The 24,267-nt window shown below is 40.0% G+C and overlaps 2 protein-coding genes across 5 annotated transcripts; both read left to right on the top strand.

The window, feature by feature from the left end:
* The first annotated feature begins 1,356 nt into the window (after nucleotides 1-1,356).
* On the top strand, nucleotides 1,357-11,646 carry LOC110978173 (uncharacterized). 3 transcript variants are annotated; one of them, XM_022232953.2, is made up of 9 exons: nucleotides 1,360-1,515; nucleotides 1,709-1,933; nucleotides 6,148-6,375; nucleotides 7,470-7,697; nucleotides 8,207-8,294; nucleotides 8,715-8,773; nucleotides 9,157-9,242; nucleotides 9,660-9,728; nucleotides 10,024-11,646. In XM_022232953.2, the coding sequence occupies exons 1-9, from the start codon at nucleotides 1,440-1,442 to the stop codon at nucleotides 10,108-10,110; spliced, it is 1,146 nt and encodes a 381-aa protein (XP_022088645.2). In that variant the 5' UTR covers nucleotides 1,360-1,439; the 3' UTR covers nucleotides 10,111-11,646. The 3 variants fall into 3 exon arrangements, 2 of the variants coding, with proteins under 2 accessions (XP_022088645.2, XP_022088646.2); XR_002598029.2 differs by lacking the exon at nucleotides 9,157-9,242 and having other exon boundaries at nucleotides 1,357-1,515; XM_022232954.2 differs by lacking the exons at nucleotides 1,360-1,515; nucleotides 1,709-1,933 and adding an exon at nucleotides 4,313-4,509.
* A 2,873-nt stretch (nucleotides 11,647-14,519) lies between these two features.
* Nucleotides 14,520-23,864, top strand: LOC110978203 (uncharacterized). Of its 2 annotated transcripts, XM_022233004.2 has the most exons (7): nucleotides 14,520-14,754; nucleotides 17,500-17,670; nucleotides 18,779-18,869; nucleotides 20,265-20,305; nucleotides 20,588-20,676; nucleotides 21,323-21,379; nucleotides 22,161-23,864. In XM_022233004.2, the coding sequence occupies exons 1-7, from the start codon at nucleotides 14,676-14,678 to the stop codon at nucleotides 22,239-22,241; spliced, it is 609 nt and encodes a 202-aa protein (XP_022088696.2). In that variant the 5' UTR covers nucleotides 14,520-14,675; the 3' UTR covers nucleotides 22,242-23,864. The 2 variants fall into 2 exon arrangements, with proteins under 2 accessions (XP_022088696.2, XP_022088697.2); XM_022233005.2 differs by lacking the exon at nucleotides 17,500-17,670 and having other exon boundaries at nucleotides 14,526-14,754.
* Nucleotides 23,865-24,267: the final 403 nt, after the last annotated feature.

The following is a 24,267-nucleotide window of genomic DNA, read 5'->3' as shown; positions in this document are numbered from 1 at the left end:
TAGGCCCCTGTGTAAACACTGAATTCTGAAATCTGGAAATCTGGAAGTTAGAGGACTTGTCGTTTTGATCCTGGCAGAATCTTTATCAAGGAAAAATGGCACAGAGACAGTAACGAACAAGCATGAAAGCAATCACCCAAATAAAGGTCGAAGGATGTGAAGTGATTCCGAGCCTACGCACCTCAAAAATACGGATGCGCGACCTTCATGTGAACATAAGAAGGCACTCCGTTTCACTTGGGAAAATTTTAAACTAACTCTCGTATTACCGTATTTAGGATATAGAAAACTACTGTTAGATGGTATTCCTTTCCCCTTTTTATATATCATGAGTTTTAAAAATTTTTATTCAACTAGCTGCTTGGCATCTGCATTAAGAACCTATATGGGTAGTCGGATTGGGTGCTATACGAATTCCACAATCTTTGCAAGGATTATGTACAATCAAAGAAAACATTGCTTTATACAAAGTATGGGACAAACTATCTGGCAAATACCTGCTTTAAATATTTTAGATGACCCTGTCATCTTGTGTGACTTGTACCGTGTTGCACATGGGACAGCGAATCTTGGTGTTCGTTCTCACACACTAATTGTGCAGTCAAACCACGTCGATGGGGCACATTTCCTGTGGATGCACGGCACAATTTGAACGGAGCCGTGGTGGGAAAAGAAACTAGACTTAATTTGAAATGCCATTTTGAAACAAGCTGAGAATGGAACAGTTCTCTTCCGTGCAGAGCTAGAACGACACATAAACGAGCAGGGTTCCCACATTCCCCAGCTAAATGAAAGGGTTGAATGCCACTCTTTGCCAACCTCGCGCATACGATGACAAACTCTGCAAAAAGATAGAGTTGGTCAAAACAGTGTTCATAACTGTTGGTCAAACATAGACCCAATTTTGGGAAGAATTTGCCCAAAGGTTGCTGAGTTGATATTTTACCTACATTGGGCAAAATATCAAACCAAAGTTGACCGACATCTTTACAGTATATGATTCCTCAACCGCCAAGTTTCAGCATAATCAGTAGACGGTGTACACAATTACGTATTATTATTTCACAACGCCGTATGTGAGCTCTTTTTAAATTGTCACAATGATGGTGTCAAACCATGCGGAAGGCATTATTCTAGAAACTCAGTGGGTCCAGCATTAAAAAAAACATGCATCGTTTTAACACGGGAAAATTTGCAGGGCTGAACTTCATTATTGTCGTTAGAATGGGAAACAAAGGTTCGAGCAGAAGTCAACTTTGTGTTTCGACAGAGATATTGCTCGTGTTTGCGTTAATCAGAACCATGCAGTAAACACTTCTTGAACCTTGATTCGACTCTACTCCTGGACTTCAGGGATTTATATAAAGCGACCGTCGAAGTGTCGATTCGTCCATTTTGAGTACAGCAGTGCGCGTGTTATACCCGAGAATACGCGGAAGATGCAGAAGAATTGGCTTGTGATTGGCCTGCTAGTGACGGCCCTGATTACCGTTGTATATGCCCAGGAAGCAAATGGTAAGGCAACTAAGAACTTACGCAATTTTACTTTGTAATTTCCAGAATTGATGCAAAGTTGCAGCACTTGGACTCGCCGATTTCTAATTAAATTTCACTCTTACTATTTTCGCTCAAGGACTACACCTGGAATGTTCCTAATTTAGGAAAGAATTACGCTATTTTTCTGACTATTCCATTCTTTATTTCACAGGGTTAAAGCCAGGGACATGCCCATCTCCCCAGTTTCGATGGAGTGAAACCTGCCCCCCACCTTTCGGTGGGAAGCTGTGTTCCAACGACAGTCAGTGTCCGGGCAGTCAGAAATGTTGTAACGCCTGGCGAATCATGATAACCGATTGCTATGTTTGCATGCCACCTGAGACACCAGTCCGAGCGACATTTAAACCACCTAAAACTACGGCCTCTAAAACAAATCGTAAGTCCTGAAAAGCAGAATCCGGATGACGAGCATAGCACACCTGATCGAAACGTGAACTTAAAACAACTGTTTCTTAGGCCTATCATCTGACAAAACAGATTGGCTTCCATTGTGTTCCCTCAAACTTTCAACACCTTGTTTATGGCCAACGTGCAAACCTACAAGTCTCATTTAAAATCTGTTTCTTACTTAAGATTTTGAAATGTAACTACACCTCTGTTGTGTCAATTTTTGCTGACGTTACTTTTACACAAATCGAGTAATCATAGATGCATATATAGCACACGTATAGCCTACAATTGCCCTAGGCTCAGAACAACACCAAAGTTTTTGTGTTAGAGGTTTTTGATTTGAACTTTCAGAGAGGCAAAAATCTTCAAGCGTGGGGCGTTTTCTGTCTCTTCATGTAATCAATGATTTATAGACTTCCAAATATAAGTAATAAAAAACTGCTGCAAACTGCTTGCTGACAACAATGACCTAAAATACAAATGCCTTTGAGAAAGATTCTGCTTGGATCGAAACGTCAGGCCCTTCATATTTTGTGATTTATAGACTTAATAGACGCTCATGGTTTAGAAACGTTTCAGCCCGAGGCACTTTCTTTAATTCTCCATAAATCAGTTACATTTTTTTTGCACGGTCAGTGAAAAAAATTGTGGTACCTATCGCCTCAAATCAAAAATCAAACTTCAAAGTGTTGGCAGAACGTGCGTTGTGAGATTACCCCGATTTCACACAGACACTTGGTTGTGACAAAAATTGCATTTTGGGCATGTAAATTGGCATTTTTTAAAGTAACCTTTTATGGCCTTTCTGAGAAGTAAAACTACATTTTGGGCTTTTTACAGACTTACTAAAGGAAAGGAAATAATATAGACACAGGTCTCTCTCTCATTGAAAAGGCTGCTTTGAGAAGGGGAACATGGCCTTCGTGCCTCCACCTCCGAATCCGCCCTTGAAGGGGCTTGATTCAACGCCCGTCTCTTAATACAGATAATAGAGTCTGCTCTGTTGACGTCACAGTCGTGTTTTCCTGTAAGCAGCCGCTAAACCCCATGGCTGGTCGTCGGTCCAAAGATGAAGAATAATTCATAGAGTATTAATGGGACAGATGTCCATTTTGAACGAATTTGAGGTAAAATTGAAAACCTTCCAACGGGAGATATTTCTGCAAACTTAGGCCGTCCATACAAGTTGTAGGCAAAATATGAGTGGTCTGTATGAGGCCTCTTGTGCTCTGAAAGGTAGTCCCATTTGATAAAACTTTCACAGGTCATGAAATCAAGGGGAGCATTTATTTTTTCTTAAAGCAAGTGAAAATGGATACCGCTCTTCCTAGCTTTGTTTTTATAAACTGCCTGAAAAAATTCTATTAAAAAAACAGACAAACGAGTTACCTTCTTAATTTACACAAAAAAAAAATTAGCAAGAAGATTTGTATGCAATGTGTGAGTAATCCGTGTCCAATAACACAACAATGATAAACTCAGAAAACTCCGATCGACGTTTTCTTTAGCTAGCTATTCCAATCTACTTAAAGAAACCAGAGGCGGTCCATTTCGAAATATCATAACTAAAAACTGCCTATTAAAAGATCGTGACTTCAGTACACCATTGCATGTTACCATGGTGAAGGCTATTTACGCTGCAACCATCATGTGAGCCTGACGGAATGGCGCAGGTCACGTGCATATCAGTGATGGGTATGAGTCATTGATAATCACACAGCCGTTTCAGACCAAGTGTACTACATGTACATGTACAAGGTACCCCTAAATGATTTATTCCCCATGCAAAATAAAATAGATAAGATGAGCAGTGTATTATGAGTCGAATACAGTTAGATGGAATCTATTTTACGCACGTATCTTGGTGGCAATTTAAAATTCCTTTCTTTCATTGTCACTGCGTTGAACACCTCTTTCCGTCATTTAGTTTTAAATTATTGCCCTTCGTTGCTTCATTGAGGACTTACGTTTAAATTCCCAGTTGCATTTCTAGTTTAGGGAATTTTTTCACTTATTTCTTCATTTTACACCCTTTTTATTTGTTTTAATGCCATTTTATCATTCAAATCAGTTTCCGATATTTCGAGCGTCATGTACTGGACCCGTGACACTGACAGATGTTCACTAGCCCGCTTGATATCTAATTAAATCTATGATGTCACTAACAACCAATGAGCAACCCCGTTAAGCAACACGAGACACTGCCTGTCACCGCGTAAACAAAATAACAAAAGGTGAACTTGAATAGTTCACGCTGACGTCAGTCACAGCCAATGAGAGAGCTTCAAACAGTGTTTGGCTGTACCACCACGTTCAATACATATAGGAATATGAATAATGTACATGGGGGGGTGGTGAAGTATATATCTTTTGCAGGTATTGTATTTTTGTAGGTGTTCAAGTGACGATATAAAAGTAAACGCTGTGCTGGGATACGGGTATTTGCATTTACAAGTCGCTCTGAAAGACTTACCGTCACAACTTGGCTGTAAAAGAAAATGGGAAGAACTACGCTGTTGGCTGTGTTTATAGCTCTGGTGTGCGCCGTACACGGGCAAACTTGTAAGTAAAAATACATTTCCACAATGTATTTGACACGTGTTTCATGTAACGATCTGTTTGTCTTTATACATTTATTAGCAGGGTGATTATCTCTAAAGCAAATGTTATCTTATGAAAAAAGTAATTCCGCTAAACTTTGTCCAATTTACCTTCCCTTTTAAAAAAAAAAAACTAACCTCCATTTCAAAAAATCTTGCAATTTGTTTTGTAACTACGATGTTTTCCTTAATTTCTTATGAAAGTATCCTTTCAGAAGACATGTGACAAACGATTTTGAATTTGGGGCTTCAACCCTAATTCTAACGTTCGAATTCCAGAAATTTCGAACGTTAATTGTCACCTCGTATTAGGCATGCGCCACCTACTGAATAGAATGAAAATTCCACCCCAAAGTCAATTTCAAGTAAAAGTAACATACTTGGTGATTTGCAATCCTTATAATGTACACTAAGTATTGGTTCTGGTCATAATGACAAGATCTGCTAAGTCAGTTGATAAAGCTCCGTTTGTCATATCGACAAGGTTTTGTGCCACAAGACAAGATTGTTACAATAACAGTGAACTTCAAACGGTGTAAAATCTTAGTTATGACAAGAACTACTTGTAGCTATTGTCAGTGGAAAAAAATAATAGTTCTGTTTGTCAGAATGACAAGGTATTGTGAAAAATTCATCAGGAGTGGTAAATAGTTGCAGTATTCAGAACTGCATGTACCATTGCTTTATCGATTCGACCCAGCCACATACCCACGACACAGGTCGATGGTCGAGTGAAAAGAGCGCATAGCAGGCGGGAGGTTGTGGATTCACATTCCACCGATAGAAAATGCGTGATTTTAATTACAAGCTCTTGGAAAGCACTGATCATAAAGTATGTTCTATTAATTATGTTGATGAAGGGCAAAACAATGACAAGATGAAGACAGACTTGTCTATTTTGACAAGCGAATTCTTGTAGTTGCAGACTATATGCACCGGTGAGCGCACTTTGACTAAAACCCCACTAAAACCGTTACTGTTATGCACAGTCTCAGTTCAAGCGCGAGCTTTTGATAACAAAACAGCCTTGACCTTTCTTTATTAGAAAGACAACTTCCCGGGAGATCAACAGCCGCGGCTTTGTGTGAGGATTAGTGCATCTGCACGCACATTCTATTCATCATGCACCTACGGTTTAAATGTGGGTCTGCTGCTGGCCAGGGCTTTTACTGGGCATCCCGGCCTTAAATTAAGGGGTTAACAAGTCTTCCCCAAAATGTAAATTAGAAATGTGGATAATGAGGTTCGTTGTTGTTTAATGTATTTTATAGATCACAAAGATAGGCTCTGTCCTCCCATGATAGCGAATGTCATTACAATTACATTTCGTCACTGTTCAGCACCGTTTGCATGAGGACAAGGTTGACAGATGTTCACAGTCCGTTGTACGGACAAACACAGAAATGAGTGACTCGCTGGAATTTTTCATAGAAGCTTATTTTGAGAGCAGATGGTAATCCTCCCTATTAGCGGTATGGATAGATCCAAAAAGTATAAACACTGAAGTCTCACCTATATCTTGAAATTAGCATCAATGTACAGATGGACTGTAATAGTTGAATGAGCACTGCATCATTTCCTTTCAATTTTCTTTTGACAGACACCGTGAAGGATGGTAAGTGCCCGGCGCCCCGTTACACCTTTGGGCGTGGTTGCAGTAGCTGGTCCACGCACAATTGCTCCAGGGACAGTGACTGCTCTGGAGAGATGAAATGCTGCCGCGGCTTCGTCGGTGAGGATTGTTCCGTCTGCAGGTTCCCGGAATTTAGCAACAGCACAGTCACCACGACTAGGCAACCGCTGTCCAAACCAACCAACAGACCTCACCGTGAGTTCACCTGTGCTTTCTGTTTTTACAACAGATTCGTTGGACCATGACACAATTTGTGGCACGGTCGGCCATTCGCGCTCTACCATTTTTTGCATGGCTAGTGTATCACTTTTGATTAATTTGCTAAGATAAATACATGTAGCTGCAGACTTAGACAGTTAATACTCAACCTGTCTCCGAAGGTGGCGGATCGAAGAGGATTGTAGAAATTTGAATCTGAATTTGACTTTGAAACTACATGTAATATACAGCCCAAGTCGACTTACAAATGAGACCATGGAGGAAGGAAAACACAGACCAAGATCGTTTTCCAATACTTAACTTCGGCTCCGTCGTTTTCCAATACTTAACTTCGGCTCCGTCTCAGGCTTCAACTGTTTTTTTTACTAGCCGACCTTAAAGCTGTAATCTCAGTACTTAGTTTAATAGTGCCACAAAGTATCAAATAAGATGTAAGAGAGCCAAAAATTACAGTATTTCAATGTAATTTAAACGCTTCAGACCCACAATCGGGGATTGGTTTTGGGAACGTAGCCTGAGACGGAGACGAAGTTACATTTGAAGCGAGACATGGGATGGAGAGAACCCCCCCGCCTTTGTGTTGGTCATTGTTTGATCAGAATCTCAGTAATTCTTTCCAGACTTCTAGGGTGGATGTGTTAGGTAACAATAGTCTAGAGTGTGTATAGGGATTGGACAGGTAAGGGGGGTACCCTTCCGTCCCATATCTTGCCTGTTATACGAAGTTGAGTATTGGAAAACGGCCCAAGCTACGCATTACCGTCGCGTGTAGTTCATCCAATAATTGAAAACCAGCTTCTCAAAATAACTGCCTTGGAAAGATACACCAACCTTTAATTACTAACATTGACATGCTTTCCTCCAGTCACGAATTCTAAATCACCAGATAACTTTTGAACACAAGCTTTTATCGATGAACGATAAGAAGTATTTTTTCTAGAGATGTGAAGTAAAGGTTGAACTTGGATAAAATTGCATGCCTTTAAACGTATTATTATTAGCATCCACCTCTGTCTTTAGAACTCAGAAGTCGACATTGTATCATTGATGCATTCGTTGTAATATCTTAGGCGATCACCACGGCACATGTCCAAACAATTTTGAGAAATATCACTGGTATGACGACTTTGGCATCACTTGCGAGAACCACTGCAACTCGTCCGATGATTGCGCGGAAGGGGAGCTGTGCTGCGTTGAAGAAAGTGGAGGGATTATTTACGATGATCTTCCGGTCTCATATCGGAAACGGCGGCAGGTAGATGGTTCACGGTGCCCCGTTTGCAAGAAAGCTAATTACGGTGAGTCTCGGTGTATTCCTAAGTTTCCCCAAATGCTTCAATTCAGTAAGTTCTTTGAAAGGTTCCAGAGACAGATAAATTTCACTGCTGCGATTACAAGACAGGAAGAGAGAGGGGAAGGTTGGGAGGGAGAGAAGGAAATGCTATGGCCATATTTGTCTTATGAATATTTATTTCTGAACTTACTACACTAAGTAGCCCTGCAACAGCGAAATGCACTTTGTGTTTGTTTTGGACAGTACGATTCCTTTTCCACATGCAGGAAATTTGTTGTAGATATGTATTTTGCCATAACGTTCTGTTCTTTTGGTCTACAAATTTTAAGTTCCATTCCACCTGAATATCTGATTCGTCAGTTATTCTTCATACCCACTGTAAACGTAATATACGTTTCCATCGTTTTATCGGAGTGAATGATAGTCGTCAGAACAGACAGGCATTTTACATATGGAGCTGCAGGGTACGTAAACGGAATGTTTCAACCATCTAGTTCCTGTTGTGCATTCCAGATTGTTACGGCACCTACGGGACAAAGTACAGCCATGGCGAGATGTACATGGAGTCGTATTATGATAGTTCCGATTACTGTAGAGTCTGGTAAGTTTTCACTGGTATTATCATCCCAGGATGAAATTTAGGCCATCAGGGTCAGGTTTTCAGTGAAGCAAATCCGTCATCATCTGTTCTGGCAGACGCAAAGGTTCAGCGTTGTCGAATGTAGACATCCAAGACAATGAGCTGAGCTTGTATATTTTATACACTGTGCACAAGCTTTGTGCGTTACTTTGTTTCTTGGCTGTAAAATCCTTTTTTGCAGATTTTAATTTTATATTATGAAGGCACACCATTTCTAAAAGAAATTTAGTATGTAATATGGACAAGGGAACAGTACTGAGTGCAATTCCTGATGTAAACAATTACTGAAACATACAAATTCTCTCTTTCAACCTCATTTTTCATTTCTTTCAAAAACATATGAACTAAATATTCAATCTAAATTTTTCCCTTCTCGAGCAGTCAGTGTTACTACGGACAGTCCAACTGCTTCTATATCTGCGGTGATGATTACATGAGAGGTAAGTTGTGCTGTCTTTTGAGCACTTTTTCCAAGACGTTTAGTTCTCCTGTCATCATTTCAAAAGAAAATTTAGCTAAAACTGGATGACTTAGTGGGAGCTTTTTATACATATACCAATGCTTAAAAACTTAATGGATGGTACTGTTCGAAGATGGGTGATGTTCAGCCTGTGATGGCTTCATATGAAGTCTCTTTGTATAGTAGGCCCCCTACTTACAAAGCAATTGAGCCACACACAAAATAAGACCCAGTGAAGTTTGTAAAACGGTAATGTCCAGGACCTCAATTTTATATGAAGCATCAACCAACAAAGCCTGTTGTTTGAGCACCCTATGATGGAAGTTCATGGGAATTCCTCGAGGCACGCTCTTTTTTTTCTAGAGCATTTCTGGGCGCATGGGTGGTTTGCTGCTGGAATTTCCGCTGGGGTTGCTCTCCTGATCAGTGTGATATTCACTCTATCCGTGGTGAGTTCAAACCCATTTTCCTTTGAATTTTGAACATTTGCTGTGTTATCCAGGCAGAATATAATCGGTAATGTTTTGAATATCCCTCGAAGTTGATGTAACCGCGACCGGTTATAAAAGAATCTCGATACATTTAATACTCAGTGCGCTGGGTAAAATATTCTGCGTTGTTGTAACGCACATGTCTTATTGTCGCGAGAAACCCACTTAAGAGGTTGCTATATTTCGCTGTAGACGGTATACGACTGTCTTATGAATGAAATACAGTAACATGCACCTTTGGCAACTCAATATCCGCCGAGCCTAAGCACAGGATAATATTCAGCTTGTAAATGGACTTGAATGGATCCAGCCAAATGATTATAGCCATGGATTTGACACATGCTTATGCGCCTCCAAACTCTGTATTTGTTTCAGTGCTGCTGCCTTAAATGCTGTTGCAGTGACAAAAAGCAGACAATCGTCTTGCAGCAACGTCCCGCAGTGGTAAGTAAACATTAAATTCAGATTGTTTGTTCTATATGCATAAACGACTTTCTAAACCTGTTTGACATTTTTTTCAAACAAACGACCTCTAGTGGAGTCAAACTGTTTGGGCAGTGAAATTTCTACAACAGTGTTTGACTCGAATTCGGGGAAGTATAACTCAAGAAGGATGTTGAAAGCATTTTACTGAATGTTATATCATGTGTATAATCCTTATGGTTTTAAATACCTTTATGAATTTATCGTTCAAAATAAGTCATCAATATCATACGTTTCTTCCTTTTCTCTGTTGAAGGCACAACAACCTGGCAATGTCTACTACATGTCACCTCCCAAGGAAGAGAAGCTTCCTCTAGCTGAAAACGGCTACACCACAGCTTAACTGTCTCGGTTAAATTGGCAAAATGCTTAATTGCGTACGGGTCGTTAATCTACCTGAAATAGTTGAAATCGTTTTAATACCTGAAATGTTTATATAAGAGTCTTTGGCGTCCATTGGTGATGAACCATGAAACGCTATTACTTTTAGGACTATGCGCCCGTAGTACTTTTGTAAGTCTTAAAAGAATGTGCCCAACTTGTGGGGTTCTGGCCCCACCTCCACTGAGGAAAAATCCTACTTTAATAATTCAGTACTCAATAACAAGGCAAACTGTGGAATCTGCACGACTATCCTAGATGAAGTTTGGTATCCGTAAACTAAGATCGTCTCTTTATTGTTATGTAATTGTATTTCATAGAACCCAGGACTCATAGGCCCTAAAGAACGTAAAAGAATTCGCTCGTTCTGGTCAAATTTCCTGTTAAGTACGTGTAGTAAAGTATCAGACATCGACAGCTTTAGTCAGATAATATGCGTCTCAGAATAAATGTTTCAGTATACATGGTAACTGAGCTCTGATCTGTCAAACGAAAGCGGGACATTCCATACGAAGCAAGATATGAGACGAAAGAACCCCCCAGCTTTGTGCTGGTCTCTGTTTCACTGAAATCTGAGGAATTCTTTTCAGACGGGGGGGTTGCTAGGTAACAATATTCTAGGGTGTGTATAGCGATTGGACATGATGGGGGTACCCCTCGGTCGCATTTCTTGCTGGATATAGGACATTCTGTGCCCGTACGCTAGTTTCATGATGAAAATTAAGAGAAAATACAAACGAGAAGTTGATTGTGACAAGCAAGTACAATCTTTGACAAACACTTGCAGGAGTTGTGTACGTGCGTAATAATAATTATTGTGTTATTTGAGAGTATAGATATACATGGGGTTCTGGATTGATGGAAGGTCTGTGAAATATTGCTGGCAAGGCAAGACATAGGTCCACAGCTGAAAGGATCTACATAGTACTTGTGACCTTATGTGTGTAGACCCCTACATCTGTTTTTAGTTTAATGAATGCTAGGGACGTAAATATTTGTGACAATCGAGACCTCTTAGGTGTTGATTTGTATTTCTGTTATTTATAACATGCAGTTTGTAACTATCTGTAGAAATAATACTACTCACCAAGGAGTTCCCACAACCAGTGCTCTATGACAATGAGGTCAATAGTCTGGATTTTTGCGTGGAGTGTATTATTTCAACAACCCCAACAGCATTACCCATCTCCCTTGTTCTCCATATTCTTGTTCATTTTTCACCTGTTAATTGAAAGGCCACAAATAAAGCATTTACACTGTAGTAGGCTACGGCATGCATGTTTAACCATATAATGGTCAATCATGTTATCGTCATTTTGAGGGTGTTCAAGCCATTTGTTTCTGGCACTCGCGAAGATGAATTCCCAGAGACCCAAACAGTGGTACCCTCTTCAGAACGATTTTGTCTTGGATATTTCTTTCAGTGCGGTTATTGTATTGGTTTGAAAACTTGGTGTTTGTTTCGACATTAAATTTTTATTTATGTCCAGTGGAATAATCTTAAAGATTACTTTGATTTTATTTTGATACAAACAGTAAGTTTTCGCGAGGATAAATCGCTTAAAAATTATGCCAAGTCTTAAGAAATCAACTCGCCAAAACCCAAAATTGAGACGGGGAAGACCATTCCTAATACCTCTTCAAAATCATAATTATTACACACATTTGAGAAAAAGTTGTCCCAGGGCCACAATTGTGACTTTAAATTACGCCTCACGGGACCAGAATTCCCAATTTGGGAGGGACCAGACTCGTACCGCTATGTAATGTGCATCAGAGTATTACCTTGACTACGTTTTCAGACCTATTAGTTTTGGCTAGTAACATTAACAAAAGCAGAGGGTGTGCAGTTTTTGCAAGGGTAAATCTTTCATGGGTGGACATTCTTGACACTGTGTCTGACATTCAGCATCCTTTACATTCTGTCATCATCTGGCACACGTTAGAGAAGAATCAGACGCCCTCTGTCGAAAACAAACAGATTTAGGTTTTTTTTCTGTCATCTGCATTCAAACAGTTTAACACTCGATTTTCCAGATAGGGTTGGTGGGAGTGGGTGGGATTATGAAATGCGGGTAGTTGTTTTTGTCGTATGAGTTTACTTTGTCGTTGCTTCTTTGTGACTTTTCATTACAATTATTAGATTTATATATAATTTTTAAATACATCTGTATCGTGCTGTTAACTACGGTGATAGCACTTTTTATGTTTATGACAAAGTAACAAACATAAAACTGAAATTGAAATAATTCCTATAGCAGGGTAATTAATCAGTATTCAAATAAGCAAAGTTGATAGGTAATTTAATAACAGTACAGCATTAGTAAGACGAATTTCATTCCATACATTCCATTTTTTAAATAAGGGGATAAGGTTGACAGGTTCATACCATCGCTTCGTTACAAAAGAAAAAAATATAACCAGGGATGCAGTTGAGTCATCACCGAGTCCATGCCCAATCCACGAGACAGAGACTGATTCAAATCCTATAACTAAGATCCTGAATCCAAATTGCCAGGTCTGAGTCCGGTTGTGAAAAAGGTTGTTATAGATGGTCAATACATGTACACACAGATAAAACAGCAGGGGATCTTAATTTTGTTAAATAAGTTAGTCAGATTTTGTCAGCTGATGCGAGATCCAAACATTTCTTTGTGACTGTTATGAGCAACCCGTCTCCCTTCAAGAACACACAATGTTCGCATTTGCCATTATCGGTCAAGTCCGTACGAGCAACTTGACATGTTTTTGCTAAAGAATGAGGCCCAGTGCAAGGACGGGGACTATACTGAAGCTGAATATTGCACATCGCTTGAATATTTTTGGCGGAATTAATTTTGTACCACTTAATAAGAAGAAAATGTATCGGTACTTCAACTGTAAAGTTTATAAGTATCTCTCCTTCGAATGCCTTGGCTTCAGTTGTCCGAAGTTATGTGTGCGGCTGCCATGCAGAACAAGGGCTTACGCTGAGGGGGGGGGTCATAGTCAGGGTTTGAGTGAACCCCCTTTCTTATACTCGGTGTAACCATCCCTGTTTCACTAATAAAACAACGACGTAACAGAAGGGCTGGATTTGCCTTTTTAGGTCGTTCAAATACGCCAGATTACAGGCCTAGATGACCTATTCCGTTTTCCAGTGAGAGCATGTCCCTGGACCCCTTCAGTATGGAGATCCCTTTCAAGGATCGTAAGCCATTGCATTTCGAACCCTTGGGCTCCCTGCAGAAAATGATGCCAAAACGTCCGTATTGAGAGGACTATAGAGTGACGAGTCAATGTTTCTTGCACAACGCAATGACGCTCGCGTAATATGCTGAGCGTTTTATGACGTAAAGCACATTGACTGTGTTAAGAATCCAGTCACAATCGAGTCTATTCAAAACAGTGTTTACACTTCCTAGTTTTTAACGGTCCTTTAGGCATATCTGTTTTCTGCATTCATGTTTTCTTGCCTGGCAAATCGTAGACCTATTGCTGTTGGATAATGGGAGAGATATCTCAGTTGTGAATAATGTTATGTAGTTTTTTTTACATTGGAACTACAGTGGTCCGTGGGTGGAGATCATCGTAATCCGGCCTGGTCACGTGCAAATCAACTAATTTAAAGAGTTCTTATAATGGGGAATTCCCCCAAGCACACAACATGTACACGTCATAAACAAAGGACGCGGTTTTTATTACACAGCTGTCTGGGGAGACATGATGTAATTTCCTACGGGAAAGTGTTATATTGCCAGTCTTGAGTGGAGAGCAATCGTTACGCCTCGTGGTTGAAATTTCCTTTCGGTTTCCCCAGCGTGTGGTGTAAAAATATGATTCCACCGGGACGGGGTGACAGACAACCTGAACCTTCAAAACAGACACTGTTTGTGATGTTGCAAAAATAATAATGAAATAAAAAAGCCTGAACTGCCACATCAATATTAATCAGATGTGGCAAGGGGGCAACTGTCCCCTTGGAACTCTTTCCCCTCTCTTCCCTCTGAGATCAGCCTGGCTCCGTAGCAAAGGGTGGCAATCACTGCCCCCCGTAGAAGAACCTGGCTATGTCAGAGGTTACTGGTCCGCCGAACAGTCTTGTCGAGACGAGTGAAATTCCGACCGTTTTACACACTCTCGTCAAATGACAAGTTTGTGTTTATTGCGAATGTCTCCCGCTCAGAATCTTGGCTACGCCGCTGCTCGTCATGTGACTCAGCGTCAGGCAACCTGAAGCACTGCTTTGACATATCGCTGTAGACGGTGTAAGCACAACATAAATGCCGTTCGTTTTCCCCTTTCATTCAGTGCATAATAAGTCACATGAATGTTACATTTACACGATGACATCACTGCCGACCAATGAGGAAAGCCGCTAGATATTCATTTTTGCACGTGCCTCGCTTGGCATCCCCCTTGCGGAAGTGAGACATTTACAATCGCCGATGCAAGGCAAAACACATTTGGGTTGTTTTCTGATCCTGGCGACTGTGCTTTCACTGGCTTGATCAGAGATTCCTCATCCACATCTCGAAGACGAGGAATATGAAACGACTAGAGAAATTCCAACTTGAACTCGTCATTTTCCTTGCGATATATATCGGCACATCACATGGCGAAAACCGTAAGTGATACAGCCTGGGTACCGTTGCAGCATGTTTCTTATAATTTGAAATCATGCAGGTCTTATGTTGTCACATTAGCTTCAGTAAGCATGCATGTATGCACTCATGCCTATACTTACGTGAAGCGGATTCGTGCTATTTTTCGTGTGTAACCACCCGAGTTTCCGAGTTTGAGGATAAAGTTCATACCGATTTCATGCGATTGACATCTCTGCTACTTCCTCAACTTCCTCACTACTTCTTCAACTTGTACAAAATGGCCGCCACGAGTTTAATGGGCCAAAAATTGCACGTACAGAACACTTTAGACAGATTTTAAGGATACATGAAATAAAGAAAAACATTCCGCGTAAAACAATAAATTCTGCTCTAAAGAATATTTCGTGTGACTTGATTACTGATGGCCATGCCGACAGAGGTGTGTTTCTGTCGGGGTGCAGCAGAACTAGAAGTAATGATGTGACCCGGACGTGCCGGATGAAAGATCGTATAGCGCGCACCGCGTACAAGAGGAACATTCGCCAAACGGAAAAGAAAATCCCACCGGCAATAATTCAATAACATTAGCCATTTCATTGGGCCAGCACATGGGCAGTTTCGAGATCGATTAGAGATGCATTCACTCAATTCAAAATAGTTGCCTCTATTCGAGCAGATACATTTTTGTTCCGCAATTTCAAAGTTCATTTCACTGCATTTTTGGTACCGTTAATGAATATTTCCATATTTATGTACAAAACTGTGATGTCATCCAAGGAAGACAGCCTCAATGTTACATTGCTTTGTACACAAAAATATTGTGCATTTTTGTAGATTTTGCTGGACTGATTTTTCTTCTTTGTTTATTCATTGTTGTTTACCCGTATAGCAATAGGCAAGCATCAATCCCATTCTCAGAATTTTCCGTAAGTAAATTCTTGGTTCACAATTTGAACAGAAAAACCAATGTCTTCCGGCCAGGAAGACATCACATGCAGCATGGATAATTTTAAACGTTTCAAAAAGTGCCCTTTTCAAAACATTTAACCAAATAAGAATGTAAAATAGTTCTCATAAATTGCAGAAGACTAACGAAGTTGCCAAAAAATTATGTCAAAGCAAATTCATTGCAGCTAGCTACATCTACGCTTTAATGTATCAGCCCGGGCGAGTGGAATGCGACTGTGCGTATTTGTACATGTACATAATGACACCCACTGCTGTGTTGCGACATGCATTATGTACAAGCTATAGGCATAATGTACATGTACACAGGCACGACGGCCAAGCCGTGCTGCTTGTCCTTCTGTTGCACAACTCCGCAGATACCCATGCACTTTCCTATGGGGAAATGGTTCTTGGGAGGAGATTAGTCCTCATGCCTCGGATTGTTGAAATGTTGGACTTGACTTCCCTTAAAAAAATCTCTACTGAGGCACAATTATACAGTATCCTTTATTCAAGTTGGGTTTCCTATCGGGCTAGCCTGGCAGGAATGCATGCAGCAGGACAGCTTGCTTCGTGCGGTTGCCTCGCACCCAGACGTTATTTTAATAGTCCAGACTACAAGTCGGTTAGTGTGTTTTCGTGCCTCGGTCTAGATTAAGGAATTTGAATTGTAACAAAATCGAAGGGGGGGGGGGTTGCATGACAAATAAACATACCAATATTACACATAAATCAGTTTTGTTGTTAATTCACATTGGACATCCATAAATGATTTGATGTGTGGATTAAAATGAATTACAACAGACGTTGACTTTCTTGTTTCAACAATGCATTTATGCCTGTTGAAATTGTTTTCTAGACGATGACATCAGGGACTGACTAGACTGATGACATCAGGGACTTAGCCTTACACTAGCCCGAAAAAATGAGCATTCCCGGAAATAACCAGAAAACCGATAAACTCTTCAACATTCAAGAAATCTTGCAAAATATATGGACTCGATGAGAATATCGAGTGACTTTAAAGCTGACAGCTTTAAACAATTTTGGGGGTATTTAGGGTTGAGGGAATTGGGGTGCTTTTGAAAAAGTAATCTCTTTGAAACGATGGCTAAACTACAATATTTTGGTATTGGATAACTAATTCCCTGTTCCATTACAAAATTGAGTGCATGCCTTTGAGGTCCTGCGTCATCGCAAAGGCTCGGAAAAATCACGTTCTTTTGAAAACCTGTAATGTGCATTTTGCAAATCCTTGAACTACTGGGTTCTCTCTATTGAGGAATAGCTTAAGAATTTTAAGTTGTTTTTCACTTTCCTACTGGCAAGTACCGAAGCTGTAATTTAAGTGCAATGACACTTTTGATTAACTTTTCCTAAGAAGTTCTCTGTTCATGAATGATATGTAGCCATATCTTTCCTCATGAAGTTCAACTACATGCCGAGGTGGACATGTGAGTTTCCTTAACAGTCGAAGCTTTCCTGTGCTTGCCTGTGTTTTCACAACAAGAATAAAAAGGCACATAATTTCATTCAACTAACATTTCAGTCTTCTTGGTGTAATTGATTGAATCTCGATTGAAGGAACTGCGAGAATAATAAGTTATTTCACTCTGGTCAGTTTTATCATGGAGCTATTCAATGGTTTTATTGTATGGGGACATCCGCCGACCGTGACTTACTATCCCTATTAAACGGCTGCTTGTATTATTCTAATGATTTCCTATCTCGTGTAAAGCTGTATCTACGAGATGGGGAAGTTGTTTAAACGAGCTCAGTGGAAAATAAACTTGACAGTCATTTCTTCCATCTTGTAGACGGTTTTTGCCCAAGTGGCTTCGAAAGATACACGCACCAAGATGACGTGACTTGTACATACGCTTGCAATGCGGACCAAGACTGCAGCGACGGAGAAATTTGCTGTGTCTTGGAGTCAACGTCCGAGTCGCAAGGGTCCAGATGTACTGAGTGCAAGCAAGCTGTATATGGTGGGTCATATGTGTAAAGGCCGGTTCATAGGTGTACTACTGGCGAACGAAAGAGAAGCGAATTTGACGTCATGACAGATTTGCAGGGACGTTTCGCCGAGTTGAAATGTATTCAACTTTTGTGAATTCGCAGCGCAAATGTTTGATCCGCGTCTGTGTTTGCTTTCGCATGAAGTATGAACCGACATTTAGCTTTAGGAAGGGGTATAGCCGGGGGGTGGGGGGGGGGAAAGGGGGAGGGTGAAACTTGGCCCCCCGATGGACTTTTTTTTTTACCAAGAATACTTCATAGGTGAGTGGGAAAGAAAGAAATCGGTGTGTATCAACACCAAAACCCTAAGAAAAGAATGACAGCAAATAAAGGTAAGGATGTCGGAACCATAAGCAAGGCTTTTCGTTTTTTCCCCCTCCCCAACGTCGTGTTGAATGAGCTCAAAGCTACATTCGAATTTTTTTTAATCGTCCGACAGTGACACGTATTGCCTTGAAGGATTAACCAATGACTTCGTAAACGGGCCCTTAGAACATACACCTTTCACATCCTTGGAATCATACAGCACCTCTCTTATATTAACTTTATCTGATATCAACAAACTTCACACGGGGATTTTCATGTACAAGCATGTTAACAGCCTACTTCCTTCAAATAACGGGGTTTGCCCTTACCCAACGTATATATTAGTAATAAACACTGTATGCTCAGTGCTTGTCCGAGAGCTTGCGAAAAAGCCACAAGCTTACTCGGGTGGGACTCGAACCCACGACCTCCTGCTTACTAGTGCAGACGTCTTAACCACTCGACCACCGAGCTTGCCGGGGTCGGCATTTCAAAGTCGTTTGTTCCCACTGAAGGAGGCTCCATTACAAGAAAAACCGCGCCCTCATTGATCCCACTCGGGGCGGATAAGCATCATTTCTGAGCTGATGTTTACCACACAGCATCTAACACAAAAAGGGGTTGTGAGCTTCAACATTTGAAGCATATCTCGGCACAATTACCACTCAGCACCCCTATTCTCAGGCTTGTTTGTACGTGCTAGACTTGTAAATTATATTTGTCGGTTTATTTTGAAAATTGAGTAGCGGTTCACTACATTGTTTTCCGTAGTTGGAGGGTGTTACTTTGGAGCAGTTTATGAGAGTGATTACTATCAAAACAACCAGATTTTCACCCCTTGGTACGATGGATGTACGATTTGGTAAGTTAATTGTTTATTTGAGTTGATCAGTTTTTCCAATTTGCCACAATTGACTTATCAATGGCACAGTGTGTTACAAAATCCTCCCTCAGTGGCCCCTTCTGTATACAAAGACGGAGCTGATTTACATGAAAGTGGGCCACTTTTTAAACCAGTGCTATTCCGCTGACACAAGTACATGTACTTGTCGCCAGGAAGGAGGCTTGCCTCTCCTCACAGTAAAGGGGGGGCACCCATTATTCACGGGTTGACAAACCACATAAACGGGGTTCTCATTCTGGAATCTGGCGATTTTCCATCCGATTTCCTCGTTCTATATTTTCCCAAGCTCTTTTCCTTTTCCACCGACAATTTGTCGCCGAATGTTTTTCTTGGGCAAGCAACCACTTATTTCCCTGGAACACCTGAGTCCCCCCCCCTTCGGCCACAAATACAAACTGAAGAGGTCGAAAGCGAGGGTTGAGGAGCATACATGGAAAACCAGAAAAGGCATAAATATCGTTATTAATATGATTTAACACGGTTGGGTTGTAGTGTTGTAGTCGAGACCGGTTAGTCCGAGACCAAGACCGACACCAGAAGTTTCGAGACCGCCACCAACACCTTCAAGAGGGACCGAGACCGAGATGAGTCCGCCAAGTGCTCTAAATATCAACTGAAAGAACAAAAAACAAAAAACAAAAACGTGCTGGTAGTACTATGCGTCACGCTTGTATTGCACTTGCACTCTGCTGTCGACAACAGTTTAGTACTTTGGAATTACAGATACATGAGATTCTTTTCAACAATCCCCATTTTCTGGTCATATTCTCTGAAAGATTCCAAATTTTGATTGGTTTGCGCTTCAGTTTTCAATCAGCAATTCCAATTTTGTTGCCAGTGAATTCAGAGACCAGGGGGTGTGAGTGTATGATGAAAACTGATAGGCCTACGTGCAAATTTCGGAGTGCTTATAGGCCTAGTATTTTTCCACTAAAAACAAAGCAAAACAAAACAATGAAGGGACAAAAAGGGAAAGGGTACACCTACAGACATTTCCAAAAATGGTAGGCCCCATCAGCGCCTAAATTGATAATGTTACTTTGTGCCCGCCTCCACTGGCGAATAAAAGCCGAACTAGTTCCACAACGTTCAGATGTGTGCATCGTCCAAGGACAGAAAATTCACGTAAAGCAGAGTGTTTTCTGTTCCCTGCTTTTACGTCAGTGTACTCTATATGGTACATCCAAGGCATGTACCTCACGGAATTGACTGTTGCCCCTAGTCTGGATACTAGACCCGATGATTCTGACTACTCTGGAATGTTGTCATACCTATTTAAAATACTCAAAGTCTTTACCTATTTTGAGGCCCGCCGTTTATAAAATGATATTAAAATTTGATTTTTATCCACAGTCAGTGTCTCAATGGAGATATAGAGTGCTATAATACCTGTGGTAAGTGTTGCAAAGGTTGATATTGATTTTGTCTAAGTAACCTTCTCACAAAGGCACATCATGTAAGTAGAGGGATTTAACACATATGCAGACCTTCCTGCATTGTGACTAAGCAATCCATCTTAAAAGTGCAGTCTCTTTTTGGTATGTACATGTAGTTACAAGATGTTTAACAAATGAAATACAAATAGGGATTTCACAAAAAGTTTACTTTTTGTACTCATCAGGAATTCATTGCAGACCTATGCTCCACAACTAAATACACCTTTCTTTCTGTAACAGACAAACCATTGGCTGCGAGGGAATGGATAGTGCCAAGCATCACTGCCGCAGTTGCCCTGTTAATCAGTCTGGTCGTCTCCTTGTGTGTGGTGAGCTATCAATAGGCCCTAGATGGAAAATCTCCGTAACCAACTATTCCTATATATCTGATGGTCAAACAGTTGACCCACCCTATACTAATTTAACCACGAGACAAGGTGATTAACTTTAGTCCACGGAAATGATGATATCCTCTCGCTGTTAAATGAGATGCAGCTTGAAATTAAAAGATTAATTTCGAAACCTAAACGCGTCCCAATCGATTCCCCTGTGCCGGTTTTAACCATCCCATGATTTGGACTGAGAAATCCCTCCACAACTTGTGTAGAATGCTTTAAATGACAATTGACGAATCTACAGTGGGTTATATTTTCTCGCTACCCTACATGAGATTTTTTTCAATTACTAACGGTGGGTAATTCCAGAAATTAGGGGTCCAGAAGTGTGACATTTCACGGTCCCTGTTCCATCTGACCTTTGTTATTTGACATGGAAATATCAACGGAATTGATTTAAAACTATTACTATTTGTTGGGCAGATAATTCGCAGGTGAAACAAAGGTGAAGTTACAAGGAGTATCATTAAACTGATATCGGGGTAGATTAGAATGCCTCTAACAACTCTGCCAAATGTGACCTTGTACACAGCAACTTTGCAACACGTGTGAGAACAATGTTTTCTTCTTTAAATTGCAGTGCTGCTGCGTGAAGAGCAATGGCAGGAACAGACCTGCGTACTACGGGCCAGGACCGGTATGCAATTAAAATGCCTATTCCGCAGTCTATCCACAAGCTGCTTGCTGTGGAATTGTTTACGTGGAATTGTTTTTTGGTGTGGACAATGCCCTTCTGGTTTTTGTCTGGCCATAGAGCTACTTATCTTAAAAGATAAACAAAAAATAGAAACATGATTTCAGAAACCCCCCCCCCAAAAAAAAAAAACCTGGATAAGCTACTGGACAAGCTAATAGGGAAACCCTATATGCTAATGATCATATAGTTAGAAAACATTTCAGGGCAAAAACTTCATCGCAAATTTGTGCGGCGACTACTGCAGTATCCCAAAAAGATGACCACACTGAATTCCTGTGTAGGCTCTTTATAACCGCCCTAGATCTCGATCAGTATTTGGATATTTGAAACCACTGATTTCCAAGCAGTTCACTTTCTTAAAGCTACCGTTACCATTGACTTAATACTTTGTTATAGCGTACATGGGAAACATGAATATGAATGATACAGGAATATTTCATCACATGTCTTGGCAGCATAACATACGTCTCTAATAAATGAATTACAGATAAATTTAATGTTTTTCCCTGAAAACTTCTCATATTGACGGTGATATAAAATGTGTATTTAATGCTGCAAAACAAACCAACCCAAGTCCACACTTATGCTATCAGGAGGTTTTTTTGTCTGAAAACCAGAATGACAGAAGATCGAAAATATTCATCATTGTATCTGTAAATGTTGGTCACTTGTTTATTCCATTAATCAAGCGGCCCCTGTTTTTGTGTTTGTTTTTTAACAGGCTCAACGGCCCGGTAATTATGCAACATGCAGACCTCGTTCCGAGGAAACAGCACCACTTACCAACTACCAAGTAGCTTAGACGAGAAGGATTCCGTGTATTTTCCATTTTCTAAGATTTGTCGCAGAGGTCTGATTTTTAAACAAATGTGTAGAAATGTTTTCCCGGCAGCGAAGAGCATTTGAGTTTGACCAAGCTCCACTGACAACGATATGGTCAACTGCATTGTTTAATGGACAAGTATTCTTGTAATTTTTGGAACTGAATTTTTTCAAGAAGAACTGTATACATTAATGTAGGGTTGAAGGAATGATGTTAAGAATAAAACAACAGATGGCGATGACAAGGGCGCCATAAAATTAAAAAACAGAAGAGAAATGATGGTGATGAATATTGCAGATATCCAAGTTTAAGCACTTGTTTTTAAACTGACGTGCATGTGATAAACTTACTTGTTTTCAACTAGAGGGCTCTTGCTAGCTACACTAGAGTACATTTACATTGCCGCAAAAAAATTAACAAAATTAAATGCATGCTGCAAATTCGAAATTGAATTCTATACAGTTGCAGGCCTTTTAAATATGGAACAATAATCATATTTATGCATGTCCGTCAGAACCATGTATATATACTGCACAACGCTAGTTTGATCTTAAGGGTTGTGAAGTAACGGAAAGTCCCCTAATTATGCTAATACTGGTATACCCTTTTAAAAATCCGTCTACCTTCTGTCACAAACGATCGTGATGATTTGCTGAAACACAGAATTTATCTTGTAGCTCCAGTGCATTTGTTTGACAAAGATTGCTTCTGAAAATTTATTGTGCCTTTAAATCCCTAATAGAATTTGGGTGGATAACTGCAGGCGATGGGTTGTAAGAAGGATATCGCTGTACACGTGCGATGCGTCATAAGAACATTTATAGCATAATGCGACGACTGTTTCATACAATTTAGTTCTTGAACAATACGGATTTTTTAAAGATATTCGGAATCACAAAACAAATTGTGATGTGTGTCATGACGGCTTGAAAATAAGCATCTTATAGTTTGTTCTTGCAATCATTATGTTTCAAACACTTTTCCCTTATCTCATTGTAATTTTGTATGAAATTCGAAACCTTACAATGGTTACATTAAAAACAATTTAACCGTCAAAGTTTAAGACTTTTGACGGGAATTGTTCTTAGTTTTGTCTTAAATGGCTGTCCTCGTGGTAGGATGACACCATTCAAGGTGATTTACGATGTCTTAACCTGTACTTTTGAGACATTCAGACCGTCGTAAATTTCTTGAAAATCCTGTGGTATTATAACCACGATGCGTTGTCTGTCGTCCAAACTGAACAGCGAGTTGTAAAATCGACCCCAGTACAGTTCATCAGTCAGGAGATAACTACATGAAGATGTGTGATTTATTGAAACACTGGTTGGATTAAAAAGGCTAACAAAACGCCCAATATGTCAGCTTATATATGCGACATGTTGTACTTTTCAAACATATTTAAGCAACGAATTTAAGAAAACATAGAACTTAAGAAAAAACTCTTTTACTTTGTAGCAATTTATAAAACAAGTGTTAGTAGTCTCAGATTTATTCTAACAATATCAGTAAGTACGAAATGAATTGCGTTCATACTGCGTATTGCAATAAACAAACAAACAAACAAACAAACAAACAAACAAACAAACAAACAAACAAACACCCCAACAAACAAACAAACAAACAAACAAAGAGGTGAATATGAAGTTGTTTGAAACGAGCCTTTGTTCAGTTCTTCCTCCCTCAAGCAAATCTTACCAAACCAAACTCAACCTAGCCTGACCCCATCCACCCGGTAATGTCCAATGAGGGCAGGGATGGTCTGTGTCTTTGCCTTCCAGTTAGTCTTTATTAAAGAAATGAACACACTTACTTCCATCTTTAAAAAAAAATTAAAGATGTAAGTAAAAGTAACATCGAATCACACTTTATATCTATATTTTTGTTTTCACGCCCGTTTTGCAAAATGTTTCATTAAGTTTAATTATTAAACACGTTTTAATAAGTAATAGTAGAAACAATATTTAGCAATTTGATTTTACGTTGGAAATCAGTCAGTCTTGAA

The sequence above is a fragment of the Acanthaster planci genome, linkage group LG01 (genome assembly GCF_054643075.1).
Source record: "Acanthaster planci isolate LZ-2023a linkage group LG01, COTS_SCS, whole genome shotgun sequence".
NCBI lineage: Eukaryota > Metazoa > Echinodermata > Asteroidea > Valvatida > Acanthasteridae > Acanthaster > Acanthaster planci.
This window is presented reverse-complemented; position numbering and strand designations above follow the sequence as displayed.

Bases quoted from the DNA above. Each gene is read 5' to 3' on its own strand.
- LOC110978203 (XM_022233004.2), top strand. From the start codon at position 14,676: ATGAAACGACTAGAGAAATTCCAACTTGAACTCGTCATTTTCCTTGCG. The intron at 18,870-20,264 runs GTAAGTTAATTG...TTTTATCCACAG, and splicing joins TACGATGGATGTACGATTTG to TCAGTGTCTCAATGGAGATA. The intron at 20,306-20,587 runs GTAAGTGTTGCA...TTTCTGTAACAG, and splicing joins AGAGTGCTATAATACCTGTG to ACAAACCATTGGCTGCGAGG.
- LOC110978173 (XM_022232953.2), top strand. From the start codon at position 1,440: ATGCAGAAGAATTGGCTTGTGATTGGCCTGCTAGTGACGGCCCTGATT. The intron at 1,516-1,708 runs GTAAGGCAACTA...TTTATTTCACAG, and splicing joins ATATGCCCAGGAAGCAAATG to GGTTAAAGCCAGGGACATGC. The intron at 1,934-6,147 runs GTAAGTCCTGAA...TTCTTTTGACAG, and splicing joins TACGGCCTCTAAAACAAATC to ACACCGTGAAGGATGGTAAG.